This window comes from Rousettus aegyptiacus, unplaced genomic scaffold, assembly GCF_014176215.1.
Source record: "Rousettus aegyptiacus isolate mRouAeg1 unplaced genomic scaffold, mRouAeg1.p scaffold_m13_p_4, whole genome shotgun sequence".
NCBI classification, from domain to species: domain Eukaryota; kingdom Metazoa; phylum Chordata; class Mammalia; order Chiroptera; family Pteropodidae; genus Rousettus; species Rousettus aegyptiacus.
The window spans coordinates 22,298,647-22,311,749 of record NW_023416307.1 but is presented as its reverse complement, the minus strand read 5'-3'; the positions used below and the strand labels follow the sequence as shown (position 1 = coordinate 22,311,749).

Below are 13,103 nucleotides of genomic sequence, written 5' to 3'. Positions count from 1 at the left end.
TATTGCAAAGACATGTCCCCGTAAAATACAATTATCTAACGATATGATAAATATTTAAGTTTTTAAATTTTGGAGGGAAAACTAATAAAAACAAAAAAAAAATCTGTATCAATGTTTAAAGATAAAATATTCTTAGACATAAAATTTTATAAATGTAAAACATTAAAAATTAAAGTCATTAAACCTTCTTGATAAAACCTAAGAGATACTCAGTTGCTGTCTGTCTTATATCAATCATTCACATAGAATTGTCAGAAAAGGTATCTTTTAGTACCTACAAACTCCTGAAACTCTTTCCAGTTTACATTAGGTCTCCCTCATTTAGCAAATTAATAAAATAAATAGATCAACTTATAACATTAAAAGAAAATTCTCATAATCATTCAACTATAACTTGATCTGCTATTTAAAAAAGATTTTTCAAAATAATATAATTTCATCTTTTTTCTCAAAAGTCTAATCAAAAAGCTCTTTGTTATTAATTCCTTTACCACTATTGTACTTAGTCGCCTTGCTTTGTACTTCATAAATATATGCTTTATGTTCTATCAATATTTGTATAAAATTGATATTTTCAAACTGGTTTGATAAAAACAAAGGTTGTTAGAACTGATCATATCATTATTCTACTTGAAACTTCACTTGCTTCTCACTGCCTTTAGAATTAACTCCAAACTCCTTGACATAAATTATAAGGTATTCTAATAATCATCTCTCATCATTATTCCTCTTCCACTCTAAACAAAACCCCATTAGATTTCATCTCTTCAAATATGCCATTCCCACCTTGCTTGCTTCCAAGTCTTTCTTCCCATATGAAGTTCATTTTGCATGCAACATTCTTTCCCATCTCTTTTTTTTGTTCAAAGTATAAACATCTCTCTGACAGCCCCTCCCTGACATGTTGACTAGTCTAGATCAACCAACCTAATGTTCATGGAAATTTCTTTCAAACAGAATGTGTGAAGATTTAAAATTAAAGTCAACATACGTAGACTGGCCTGTTGCAAGAATAAGGGCCCAGGTCTGTTTAACTCCAAACTGTTTGTTACATTAGCAATAAATGTATTTATGGCTTAAGCCAGATGTTGACAAACTACAATCCTTTGGCCAAATCTGGCCAACTGCCTATTTTTGTAAATAAAGTTTTACTGGAACACAGCCATGCTGTTTGTTTAGTATAATCTATAGCTGCTTTCATCATAAAAGGGTAGAGTTCAGTAGTTGCAACAGAGAAATACAGCCCAGAAAGCCTAAATTATTTACTATCTAGCCCTTTACAAAAAACTCCACTGTCTCTGGTTTAAGCTACTGTTAGTTAGATTTGTTACTTATGGCCAAAGCATCCTAACTCATAAGACGTTTCCAAAGCTTCTTATTGAAGCATTCATTTGATTTCACTTTACACATATTCCTTTCTATACGTGCTTATTTTTGCCACCTGCATGAAATCCCCAAGCAGGATTGGTCTACTATTATGTTCTTATTACCTAACATAGCAGCTGACAAATAAAAGGCATTTAAATACTGTTGACTGAACCAGTTAATAAATGAATGAATGAGCATATCTGATCAATAACCAATAAACATTTATGAACAATGAAATGTACATTAGGTACACTGAGTGATACAAAAGGGTATAAGATACATTTTCTACCCTAAATAGCTTAAAAATCGGGTTTAGGAAATAAACACGAAAGGTTTTTAATAAAATGAAATTATTTTTGGAGCAAAGCAAGGTGCATCTGTACATAAATACTACTATATTACATGTGTACACTGACCCCAAAAAATCCTGACTTCAAGTTATACCGAAAGGTATGAATTTACGTGCCCTCAGCATGAAGCCAAGGGAAAGGGCACCCTGCTGTAGCACCACCCTGTAACCATTGTCCACTAAAATCATGGAAATGACTGAATCAGGCTACTCACAGCTTTTTGGCATCGGTTCCCAAGGCCCTTCAACCAACCCCTCTTACTTGTTCCCTGTCATTGCTTAGACGTAAAAAATAATGACAAATACAACATTCGTGTCTTGTGAACCTGTCATCCAAGTATCAGCCCTTTGAACATAATCAACTTTGAGTGATGAAAGAGTCGAACCTGTAAACTGGCCTAGACCTTTGAGATTAACGTCACCATATGGGAATCTTTCCTAAAACCCTCTAACTTTCACTTTTTAACCACATTCTCATTTTTCTTACCTTTAAAAACCCCAAAGTAATGCTTTATGTAATATCGATTTTATATAACTGTGCAAATATTATTCTAAAAAATTTAAAGTTGGTGAGGTACAAAGCAAAAATTTAGTGATCAGTTAAAATCATGGTCATACTTCTTATAGCCATGTAATCCCTAAAGTAAAAATCCAAAAAAGGGCGGGGGGGGGGGAGGAAAAAACAAGGCAGTTCCTTGATTGATATAATTTATTCATCCTTTTAGTCCATATTTTTCAGTCTCAGAAACCTACTTTACATTCTCTCTTCAAATCTATCATCCTCCCAATTTTCTCCCTTTATCAACAGATTTCTCCAATACCCTCTCTGATCCTCATTCAATTCTACCAACTCTGGCTAACTAAGCCTCTCTATCCTTATAGTCAGATATCCAACCCTATCTCCTCTAACATTCAACAATCTATAAAACTTTTCTGGTCAGAATTCAGAATTCTGCAGAATCACAACTGCTCAATTTCTATTAACAGTCATGTGGTGATCAGAAGAAGGAAAGCTACATAATAATGTTATTCTCTTCCAAAATCCACCACAAATTTATCAATTCAAAGAAGACTTAAAAGCCAACAATCTAGGTAGGTTTATATAATATCACTGTAAATCCAGAAATAAAAAATAAACACACAGACAATAGGGAAAGGAAAAGGATTAGAGAAGAGTTCTACATCCTTTAACAAATTTAATTCTTCACAGAATCAAGATCTCAAGGAATCATATATCTGAGATCCTGGTAAGCTCTTCAATTGAACATGGAAAACTGATTGACACATTAAAGATAAACACTTTTTACTGAAGTATTAAAGAGAACATATGTACGGTGTTGAAAGATTGACAAAAGGGGATAAATTCTAAGATGTACTTCTTCATAGAGTAAAAGACCCCAATGTCAGTTTTGAATAAAACAAACAAGAAGCTGTAATGTAAGATACTAACCAATATTTTGTTTTATTTTAACATCTTCTAATTTAATAAACGGTTATGAATGGATTTCACTCTCCAAATGGACAGAGCTAGAATAATGGTATTAATAATATCTATTCCAGAAAAAGTAAATTCTGGGTCTCGTACACACATACACTCACTTTAACACACACATACACCTAAATATTGACCAAATGGCCATTCCACATTGAAAGAGGCCCAACCAAAAGCAAATCACACAGTAAAAATTTGAAATTACTATTTCGATTTCTTTCTCTCCTGTATTCATGCTTTCCACCTAAGAAAAAAATCTCTGAGAATGAAAATTTAGTTTGAATATAGCCATTAAATCAAAGTCATCACTGCTTAAGATTTGCTTCAACTTACCCACGTTTGATGTTGTGTAATTCCTTGTCCTTGCCTTTATCCTTCTCTTTTTCTCTTTTCTCCTTATCTCTGCCTTTACGTCGTTCTCTATCCCGAGATCGACTACGGGTTCTTCTGTGACTGGACCTTTCACTGCTTCGACTATGGGAACGTGGACGAGGTCTTGACCTGGACCTGTAGTAAGTAGATTATATTAAAAATAGTGTATACTTTGTATTATAAAAAGAAAATATGCTTTAAAGTTATCTGAAAGAAAAGGATTTGGTTTTTGTTATGGATTCAATAATAACACTGAAGCAAGCATCTAAATATGATTCTTTATGAATAAGTGCTCTCAGTTAAAATGATATTTGAGAGACATTTACATTGTCAACTTTACTGAAAATTAAGGATGTCAAAAAGTGTTTGCAAGTGAAAGTCTTTAAGGTTCAAATCAAATTTTGACTATTCGAGTCAAGATAGGATTTTTAAAATTTTAATTCAACTATGTTAATCGCCTGCTAAAACACACGAGTAAACAAAAAAATCAACATTCTTCAGAGGAATATAACAGAATCCAGAGGATTCAAAACATGACATCCACCATGTACAGAATGGAATTCAAAATTATTAGATATACAACAGAACATGAAAAATGTGATCCATTCACAAGAGAATAGATAGTCAACAAAGACTAACCCTGAGATGAGCCAGATGTTGGAATCAGCAAGCAAGGATTTTAAAGTAGTAAGTATAACTATGTTTGTACTGAATATAAAGCCAAGAAATCTCAGTAGAAAAACTAGAAAATAAAAAAATAGAAATTCTATAACTAAAAAACATAATATCTGAAATTAAAATTATGCTTAATGAGACTAAAAGTAGATTGATAATACTAGAGAAAAAAAAATCTGTGTACTTGAAAAGAAATCAATTGAAATTATTCGACTTGAAGAAATAAGAGGAAAATGATTGCTAATGAAAAGAAAAACAGATCTTGTGGGATCTGTGTGACAATATTCAAATGTCTCACATGTTTATTACACATTTAGATCTGTGATCCATTTGGGGTTTACTCTTGTATATGGTGTGGTATATTCTTTTATTTTCTTCCAAATCATTATGCAGTTACCCTTAAATCATTTTTTAAAAGACTATCTTTACTTCAGTGATATCACTTTTATTATATACTAGATTTTTATATGTAATTAGCTATATTTCTGGACTTTCTGTTCTATTCCTTTTCTTTGTCTATTTATATGCCACCCAGGCCCCATTCCAACACCATGGTGTGGGGCAGGCAGCTTTGAAATGGGGACCTTTTATTGTGATAAACTCGACCACTATAATTATTTGTATATATACATACAATGTATATTAATTTGGTCCTAAATTGCTTAAGACCAAAATATGATTCTGGAAATTAGTTTTCACTTAACTAGTAGAAATGCAGAGTAACAAAAAAATAAGGAAATTGAAAGTTAGTTTAAACTCTAACAACAAAATTTTAAGAGCTTTATAAAAAAAAAAAATCTTTAAGCTCATATCTTACTGGTTAGCCTCTTTTTGGTAAAATATAAACTTTTGGACAAAATATGCAACTATTTGTGGATTACAGATAAGGTGAATTTTGGTGAAATCATGTTTTTACTGTATCTTAAAAATGAAATGTATCTGCTATTAATATAACCAAAGCTATAGAAGTATTAAGTTAAAAATAAATAATTATTCATGTAATGGTATCCTCAAACAAGTTATTTCCTCTATGCGTGTAAGGATTAAACAATAGTACCTGACTGAACTGTGAGATAGCAGACAAGTGATTTGGGGGGAGGCAGGCACCGAGAAAGAAGTAACTGAGGGATGTGCCAATCTGAATGAATGAGTAAATTCTGAATCAGAATCATACCATAGTTAATTCATTAAAGAGAAGCATTCTAATTTTGACAGACCTCTAAAATATTTAGGCTAGCATAAGGATTGCATAAGTTTCAATACATTGCTTTTATATGGAAATGTAAATAATAATCTCAGCAAATATCCATGTCTTCTCTACAGAAAAACCCTCAGCAGCCAAATACATGACCTTCGCTAGTTTGCTATTAACAGGAAAATCTTATCACCTATGATCCAACTCTTTGGAGAATAAGAGGGCATTTTTTTGAGACTCAAGTAGGCACTAAATTGGCATTATCCCAAATAAACCAGACAGTATGATCCCTCTATCTATCAAGATCATAACAAAGATGGACACTGCAATTAAAGGCCTTCTGTAAAATCCTATCTGCCCCACCCATTCCCAAAGAACCAACTTTTCCAAACATTAATCTTTCCAACTTACCCAATACATTAAATAAACTCAATTATCTCCAAATAGATCTTGTGGTGTTCCTTAAGACAAAGATTCCACTGCAGAAAGCAAATGTCTGTCACCCTCCAAAAACATCTTATTTATTATTCACTGTATGTCTTCATACAAGCAACCCATTCCATTCTCAAATACTCTCCTATAAGTGTTGCTGGTGTGGCTCACTGAACTATGATAGTAATAGCATATCTATAAGTCACCCATGATGTCAAATTTAAAGAAATTAATGTGTTTTAAAATATCACTATATAAGCCACCAGGATTCCTCCCCTCATCCCCACCCAATGTCTTAATGTTCATTATTTTAATCCTGATGTCATAGGCCTTGTAATCTTGCTTACAGGCTACAAGAAGCAAAAAAATTACTCTGGAGAGAATACATGTGTATAAGACAGCAGATGAAAACACAGGCAAAAGAACGTTATTTAAGGCTGTTGTAAAGGACCACACAGCGCAGATTAAAATGAATTAAGCTGCTGACTTCTTAGTTGTCATGAGAATTACTTTACACAATTTTGAGTAAAACTCACATCCTAGACATATGAAAAACCCCATTTACTTCATTAACTTAAACTACATATCTGAAGAATCTCCATCTAGAGAAAAATAACAAATCAGAGTTAAGAGATTTCCTATCTTGACCAAACAAAAACAGTCAAAGAAACTACACTAAAATTTAAGATGTTAATTTGTCCTCTATTCCTTGAATAAATAAGTTTCTGATAAATCACTCTAGAAATCTCTAGAGTACGAAAGCCAATTTGGAGATATATTATAAGCAAAGAAACATTTGATAAAAAATGTGGCACTCTAGAACACACAATATATAAGCAATAAATGGACAGCAAGATGTCCTATTATACCAGATAAATGATTTCAATATCTATAAAATAGGAAGAATCACTATAACATCCCTACATAAAATGAATTACTATCCTCAAGAACCAATTTGTCAAGTTTCTTAATTGGCTAATAAGTTCTAAATACATGTAATCAAAACAAATATCCTAATATTTTATCTTTCAAAAAATATAATACTTCAAATAGTCTCTATGTAGAGTTCTATAGTTTACCATAAAATAAAACAGTAACTAAAATTAAATTTATATCTGGAATAAATTAACAAGGATTCCATATCAGGATGATATTTGAACATAGACATTTACTTTTACCCCCAACCAAAATCCAGTTAAAACTATAATAAAAATGGGCATTTTCTAAAAGGACCTACACTCTAAAGAAACAGATACACTTTAAAAGGGACGTGCCCATTGGTGAAATGGTAGGGAAAGAAAACTAGAAGACAAGGTGCTGAAGCTCAGCGCTCTATAAAAAAAAGGTGGCATCAAAAGATCTGAAAATAGGCCTAGCTTTGTTCATAAAGTTCTCCATTTATTAAAGAAACTCTGTCTCACTGTATTAATTAATAATAGTAAGAATCATTTAAGAAACCTTGTAAATTATCCAAAAAAACTTTTGGGGTATACAGAGAACTGTTACTGATGATCAGGAAAATCTTTCACATTATCAAAAACAACAAAAAAAGAGGTTACAGCACTCCTGGCTGGAAACCCGCACCTCCCTTTGGGGCGTACTATCTTTTATCTCTTTACCTCCTAAATTCCACAGGGCTGGAACCTTCCCTTGTATGGCCTGTCTCCTTCTAAAATGTACTGTCAATAAATCTTACTTTTTCTCAACAAACAAACAAACACAAACAAACAAACAACAACAACAAGAGAATCCAACATCCATACAAAGCAACTGTAAGGAAAAGAAACAAAGAATCGAATTTTTCAGGTGATACAATTATGCCCTGCAAAAAAAAAAAAAACATGAAGTAGAAGAGACTACAACATAACATTCCAACATTAATAAAACATAGATGATAAGAGACAGGTGTTAGTGATAAAAGATCCAAGAAAAAATAAACTTTTAACAAATAAAACTAGTAGAAATGATCAGAAAAAGTAATAAAGAGGCAGAAAATAAACATCCAACCTGAGGCTCCAGAAAGAGAAAAAACAAGATAAGAGAACTATTCCAATCATAATCCAAGACCACTTTTGGAACTAAAAGAATATACGTATAGAAAGGGTCCACTGTGCATCTGGAGAAATGGATTAACCACAGTTCACTCTGAAATATAACCTGATGAAGTTACTGCACATTACGCAAAAGGAAGAATACCCTCTGATCAAGTCACCAACAAAGAAAGTCAAACTGGCATTAGTCTTCTCAACTGTAAGATGCACAGCAAAATGATGGTTTTCATTTCCCTAGAGAGCTCAATGGAAGGGGAGGCAGGGGTGTTCACAACGGTAGATCTACTCAAGCTATCCAAGCATCAAAGCTACAGGGAAAAAGGTGATCAAAGTACTAATAAATGTTAGACTCTAATAAGTCAAGGACTTGCTACAATTTCTAGATTAAGCACTCAAAGTAAAATTAAAAGAATGTTTAACAAGCCAATAGAGAAGAAAATGAAATACAATTAATCCAAAAAAGAAAGGAGGAAATAGAACTGAATTGGACAAATAAAAACAAAGAATAAGATGGGAGCTTTAAACCCAGATATAATAGTAATCAATTAATCAATAAATAAACTAAATAATACAATCAAAAGAAAAAGATTGTCAGACTGAAAAAAAGGAAACTATTGACAGCTTTCAAAATGAACATATTAAATATAAAAACAAAGAAAATTTTAAAGTAAAAAATGGGGAAAGATATCATGCAAGCACTAATAAAAGGAAAGATGGTCAAACTATATCAATGTCAAACAAAGTAGACTTCATGATGATAAGGTCACTTCAAAAAAATATATAAAACAAGCCTTAATTTGCATACTCTTAATAACAGACCCTCAAAATATGTAAAGAAGTTGACAGAACTTGAAGTTAAACAGACATACATCTGTGAACGCTCTCAGTAACTGATATAAGCAGGTTCTAAAAGAAAAAAAAAAGCAAAAATATCAAAAATTTGAATGGTTAAATTCACCTATTAACTGTATCCCAAAACTGTGTAATATTCATCTTTATCAAGTGTATTTGTAATACCTCCTAAAATAAACCTCATGATGGACCATAAAGCTAATCTTAACACATTTAAAAGATGAAAGGTATTCAGATAATGCTCTGTCACTACAGTGGAATTAAACAAGAAAGAAACCAAAGACAAGTCTCCAAATGTTTGGGAAAAAAGTAATATATTTCGGTATAACCCATGGAAAAGATGAAATCACAATGGCTATTTTTAAATTTGAACTGAATAAAAACTAAAATATGGCGTGTCAAAAACATGTAGGTTATAGCTAAAGCACAGTAAAACAGAAAGTTTATAGCATTAAATACATGTATTAGAAAAGAATACATTAAATAAGTGATCTAATTAATACCCATCTCAAGGAGTTAGAAAAATAAAAAATTGTACTCTCAGAGGTAAAAGGAAAGAAGAAATTTTTAAAAAGCAAAAATTAATGTATCAGAAGGTGAAGAAAGACAAAGTTGATTCTTTGAAAAGAATAATAAAGTTGATAAAGCCTTGGTGGAAATGACAAAAAAAATATTTTAAAATATACACCCAACAACAACAATGCTATTTCATTGAGAAAAACACATATATTTTGAATTTTAACTAAGATGAATTGAGTGGATTAATATTCTTCAGCTTTGGTCACTAACTGACCCTACATCTGTTTTAGAGAAATGTCTAGATCAGTATAGTTGCCACATGTTCTAAAACTGTACAACCAAGGTAAACTGTCCTCACCAGAGGCACTGGATCAAGTTGTAAACAAGGATTGCTTGTATGTTCCTAGCCCGGTAACTGCCTATTTATAGTATCCCAACTGAAATATTTATCAAAATTCCAGGAATATTTTCTTGGACCTATGACACATCAAGTTTTAGAACTGAGTTATCAAAATTCAAAGCTGGTAAATAAAAATCAAAACCAAACTCTCATTTACTGTGATAGTTAATGTTCAAAAATATGCATAATAATATGCTTGCTTAGTGTATCTCTTATTTAGTAATATTATAGAGCATAACATTTAACCCTATTATTACTAAGGATCTTCTACATGGTAAGAAACATGCTAGCTATATTTATTTTATCTCTTTTAATCCTCTAGAGGTAAATAAAACATGTAATTGTTACTATCATCTCCTATTGCTGTTTTGGGGGACTTTCTAGCCTTGAGAGGAGGCTGGGTTGCAGTTCTTTGTTTTTTTTGGCTTTGCTTGGGTATTGCTTTGAGAAAACTGAACTCTGAAAAGTTCAGAGGTCACAGAGCCAATGTGTGATAGAGCTGAAATTTGAACCCAGGTTTGTCCATATCCTTTCAACTATAGCACAACGCCAATAAGATCTGATCGCAGTATCATTTTCATATAAAATCTATAAAACAGAAGTAAATATATACACAGATTCATTTCTGAAATATCAAAAAATTTACCCATTATTACAAATAGATCCAGTCAACTTAATATTTTGGAGTTCTGATCATATCAATCTTTAAAATTCCCAATCATCATCTCCAGTCCCATTCTTAAGATATTAAAAGGTAGAACTGGGAAGAAGGACAAAAAGCAAAAGAGAAATGCAGAATGCCAGTACCTCCCCCCTTAAAAATCATATAACCCACCCACTATGCCAAAGGTTAAGTCATTTAGTCAAGTTCAAAGATCTTCAAAGACTTCTTAGATCCAGATAAACCCATATGTTACCAAAATTCTGTGAAAAAGCCATTACTTTCCAACTGCTTCTCATGTTCAAGATACAGAACACACAGATGCTTGGCATCACTCATCAGTCTTCCTAAATTTTCACACCAGATTATCAAGGTCCACCAGTAACTTTCCTATCTTAAAATCCTAAAAATGTCTTTATTCAACCAGTACCTGGCTCACTTGTGAAATCTGAAAGTAACCATAAAAGACGATTCAGTTACTGTACAATAAGTGTTAATTTGCTAATTTCTTCACAGGTAATCAATTAAAATGTAAAATATTGGATAAAATTAGTTGCACTAAATTTAACAGCTGCTCCATAAGCATAATTAGTTTCACAAGGGCCATATGTATTCTGAACGGAGACATAGTTGAAACAAATAGACAGATTTTAAGCAAGTTTAAGAAAATCTGCATTTAATTAGCAGGTGGGCACTACAACAGCATAACGTTTTTATACATTTATATTTATGAAGTGACAGAAGATCTAAAGGCTTTTTAAAATGGCGTTTATTGTTTGAATGGGAACTGTTTTGCTGCATGCTAAAGTGATTTAAATCCTTATAGCTCTGCTTTGAAAAAATCATAAATGGTGAAAGAAAACATGTGGAAAACTGTAAAACTAGAAAGAATTTGCGACAAAAAACAGATACACATACCATAACTAAAAGGAAACTACACTTAATTAAATGTACACTACATCTGGAATATCAGCCTAATAAAATGTGAAACTATTAATTTTCATTGTTCTAAAGGAAATGAGGTCAGTGTCATTTAATAATTCCTCCAATTACACTGGACTAACTCATTGGACTGTATGTTCTGGATACCATCTAATCTTAAAATGCTATACACTTTACAATATCCTTAAGTTATACTTTTTTAAAAAAGGAATTTAAATTACAAAGGAGTAGAAGAATAAAATCAGCAAATGAAATTCTTTAGCAGCTGGTAGCTACTGGCATTATATTTGAAACCTTATGACTTGGATGAGATTTTTCATGGATGCCCATAATGAGTGAGAGATCACACTTGTTAGTTCTTATTAGCATTAAAATCATCACTGTAAATTTAGAAGTCAAATACATAATTTTAAAAGGCAAAATGACGTTTCACTGGCCAGTAATTTCATTAGTAGGCTATACTTTTCATTTTTAATTTTTGCATATATAAAAAATAAGTTCCTTTTTTCAAAGACAAAATGTTTTAAGAAGTAATTAACAGACTAATAGTATTTGTAAAAGAAAATGATAATTTTCCAAAATAAAATAGAACAATGAAGCAAATTCCTGCATTGTTTCTGTACGTATGAGTTACAGAGGAGAGTGTTTATCAACTAACTGAACAAGTACCTTAAAATTTTACTGTTTCTTCACCTACCTAAATAATGTACTATTCCACTCACGTATCAAAAACACTAAACTTAAAATTTTATTTAAATAATAAGGTCCATATACATAAATTTAAGTTGTTAAACATGAATTTTTATTTTAATATCTTATTTTTGTAAATAAAAAATAACACACTTTCTGATTTGTAAAACTTAAATCTGTACATGAAAATTTTTGAGTTCATAGAATCCTTGCAGCAAAAGATATTTTTAAATAAGAAATATGATGGTAAAATCAAACTCCGATTATTTTATAATTAACATTAATAATTGTGAAGTTGCTTTGAAAAAATACAGACCACTCTGCCCCAAAATAATTAAAATTTTTAATTAAAAATTAAAACGTTCCTTTAAAAGATTACTTCCTTATTCATAATATGTAAAAACTAAAAGAAACAAAAATCCTAATATCCATTAATTGTATAACAAATTCTATGATTATAAAGCTGGAAGAAAAACTTAAGACACAAAACAGTCTAAAGTTATTTACTAAAAAGGTTTGTAAAAATTATTTTTTAAAAGCCTCAAGTAACTTGCTGCAAACTTCATTCAATGCAACTACATACAACATAACTTAAATGGGCTGATAGTTTGCAAATCAGATTGCGTTATGCTGTCTTTAAGTAAGATTTCCAATTCCCTTGTTTTTTGCTGCTCTTCCAAATCTGTGAACAAGTTCTAAATTGCTTATGTCCATATTTTAAGTGCCCAACAAAGGCTTTAATGGTAATAAAAGAATCAGAGAAAGCTGGAAGCCTGGGGCATGAAACTTATCTCAATGGTCACCATATTTTATAAATGAAAAACAGGACCAGGTACACCCAGCATTTTTGTGTATTGGATTGTACGCTCAAGTATAAGAAGAAAGAATACTTGAAATCAAGGCTTTTGTTAGGTGACTTCTTAATTTGGTGTGAGTAATTTAAAAATAACCTTCGTGTTTTTTTCTTTTATATACCATATAACAGAAAGCAGAGATTTTAAAAAGAGAGAGTCTAAATCTTTTAAGGCCTTATTCCAAGATAGAAGAAGAAACAAAGGCAAGGTAAAACTGCAGAATAACATCTTAATAGTTAATTGAAAATTCA

At 31.4% G+C, this 13,103-nt stretch overlaps 1 protein-coding gene across 2 annotated transcripts in view; it reads right to left on the bottom strand.

The window, feature by feature from the left end:
* Nucleotides 1-13,103, bottom strand: part of RSRC1 (arginine and serine rich coiled-coil 1) — a 349,184-nt gene that overhangs the window by 261,559 nt on the left and 74,522 nt on the right. For both annotated transcript variants that reach the window (XM_016148824.2, XM_036219171.1), the window contains exon 4: nt 3,543-3,716. In XM_016148824.2, the coding sequence (XP_016004310.1) occupies nt 3,543-3,716 (174 nt within the window). The remainder of the gene's footprint in view (nt 1-3,542; nt 3,717-13,103) is intronic.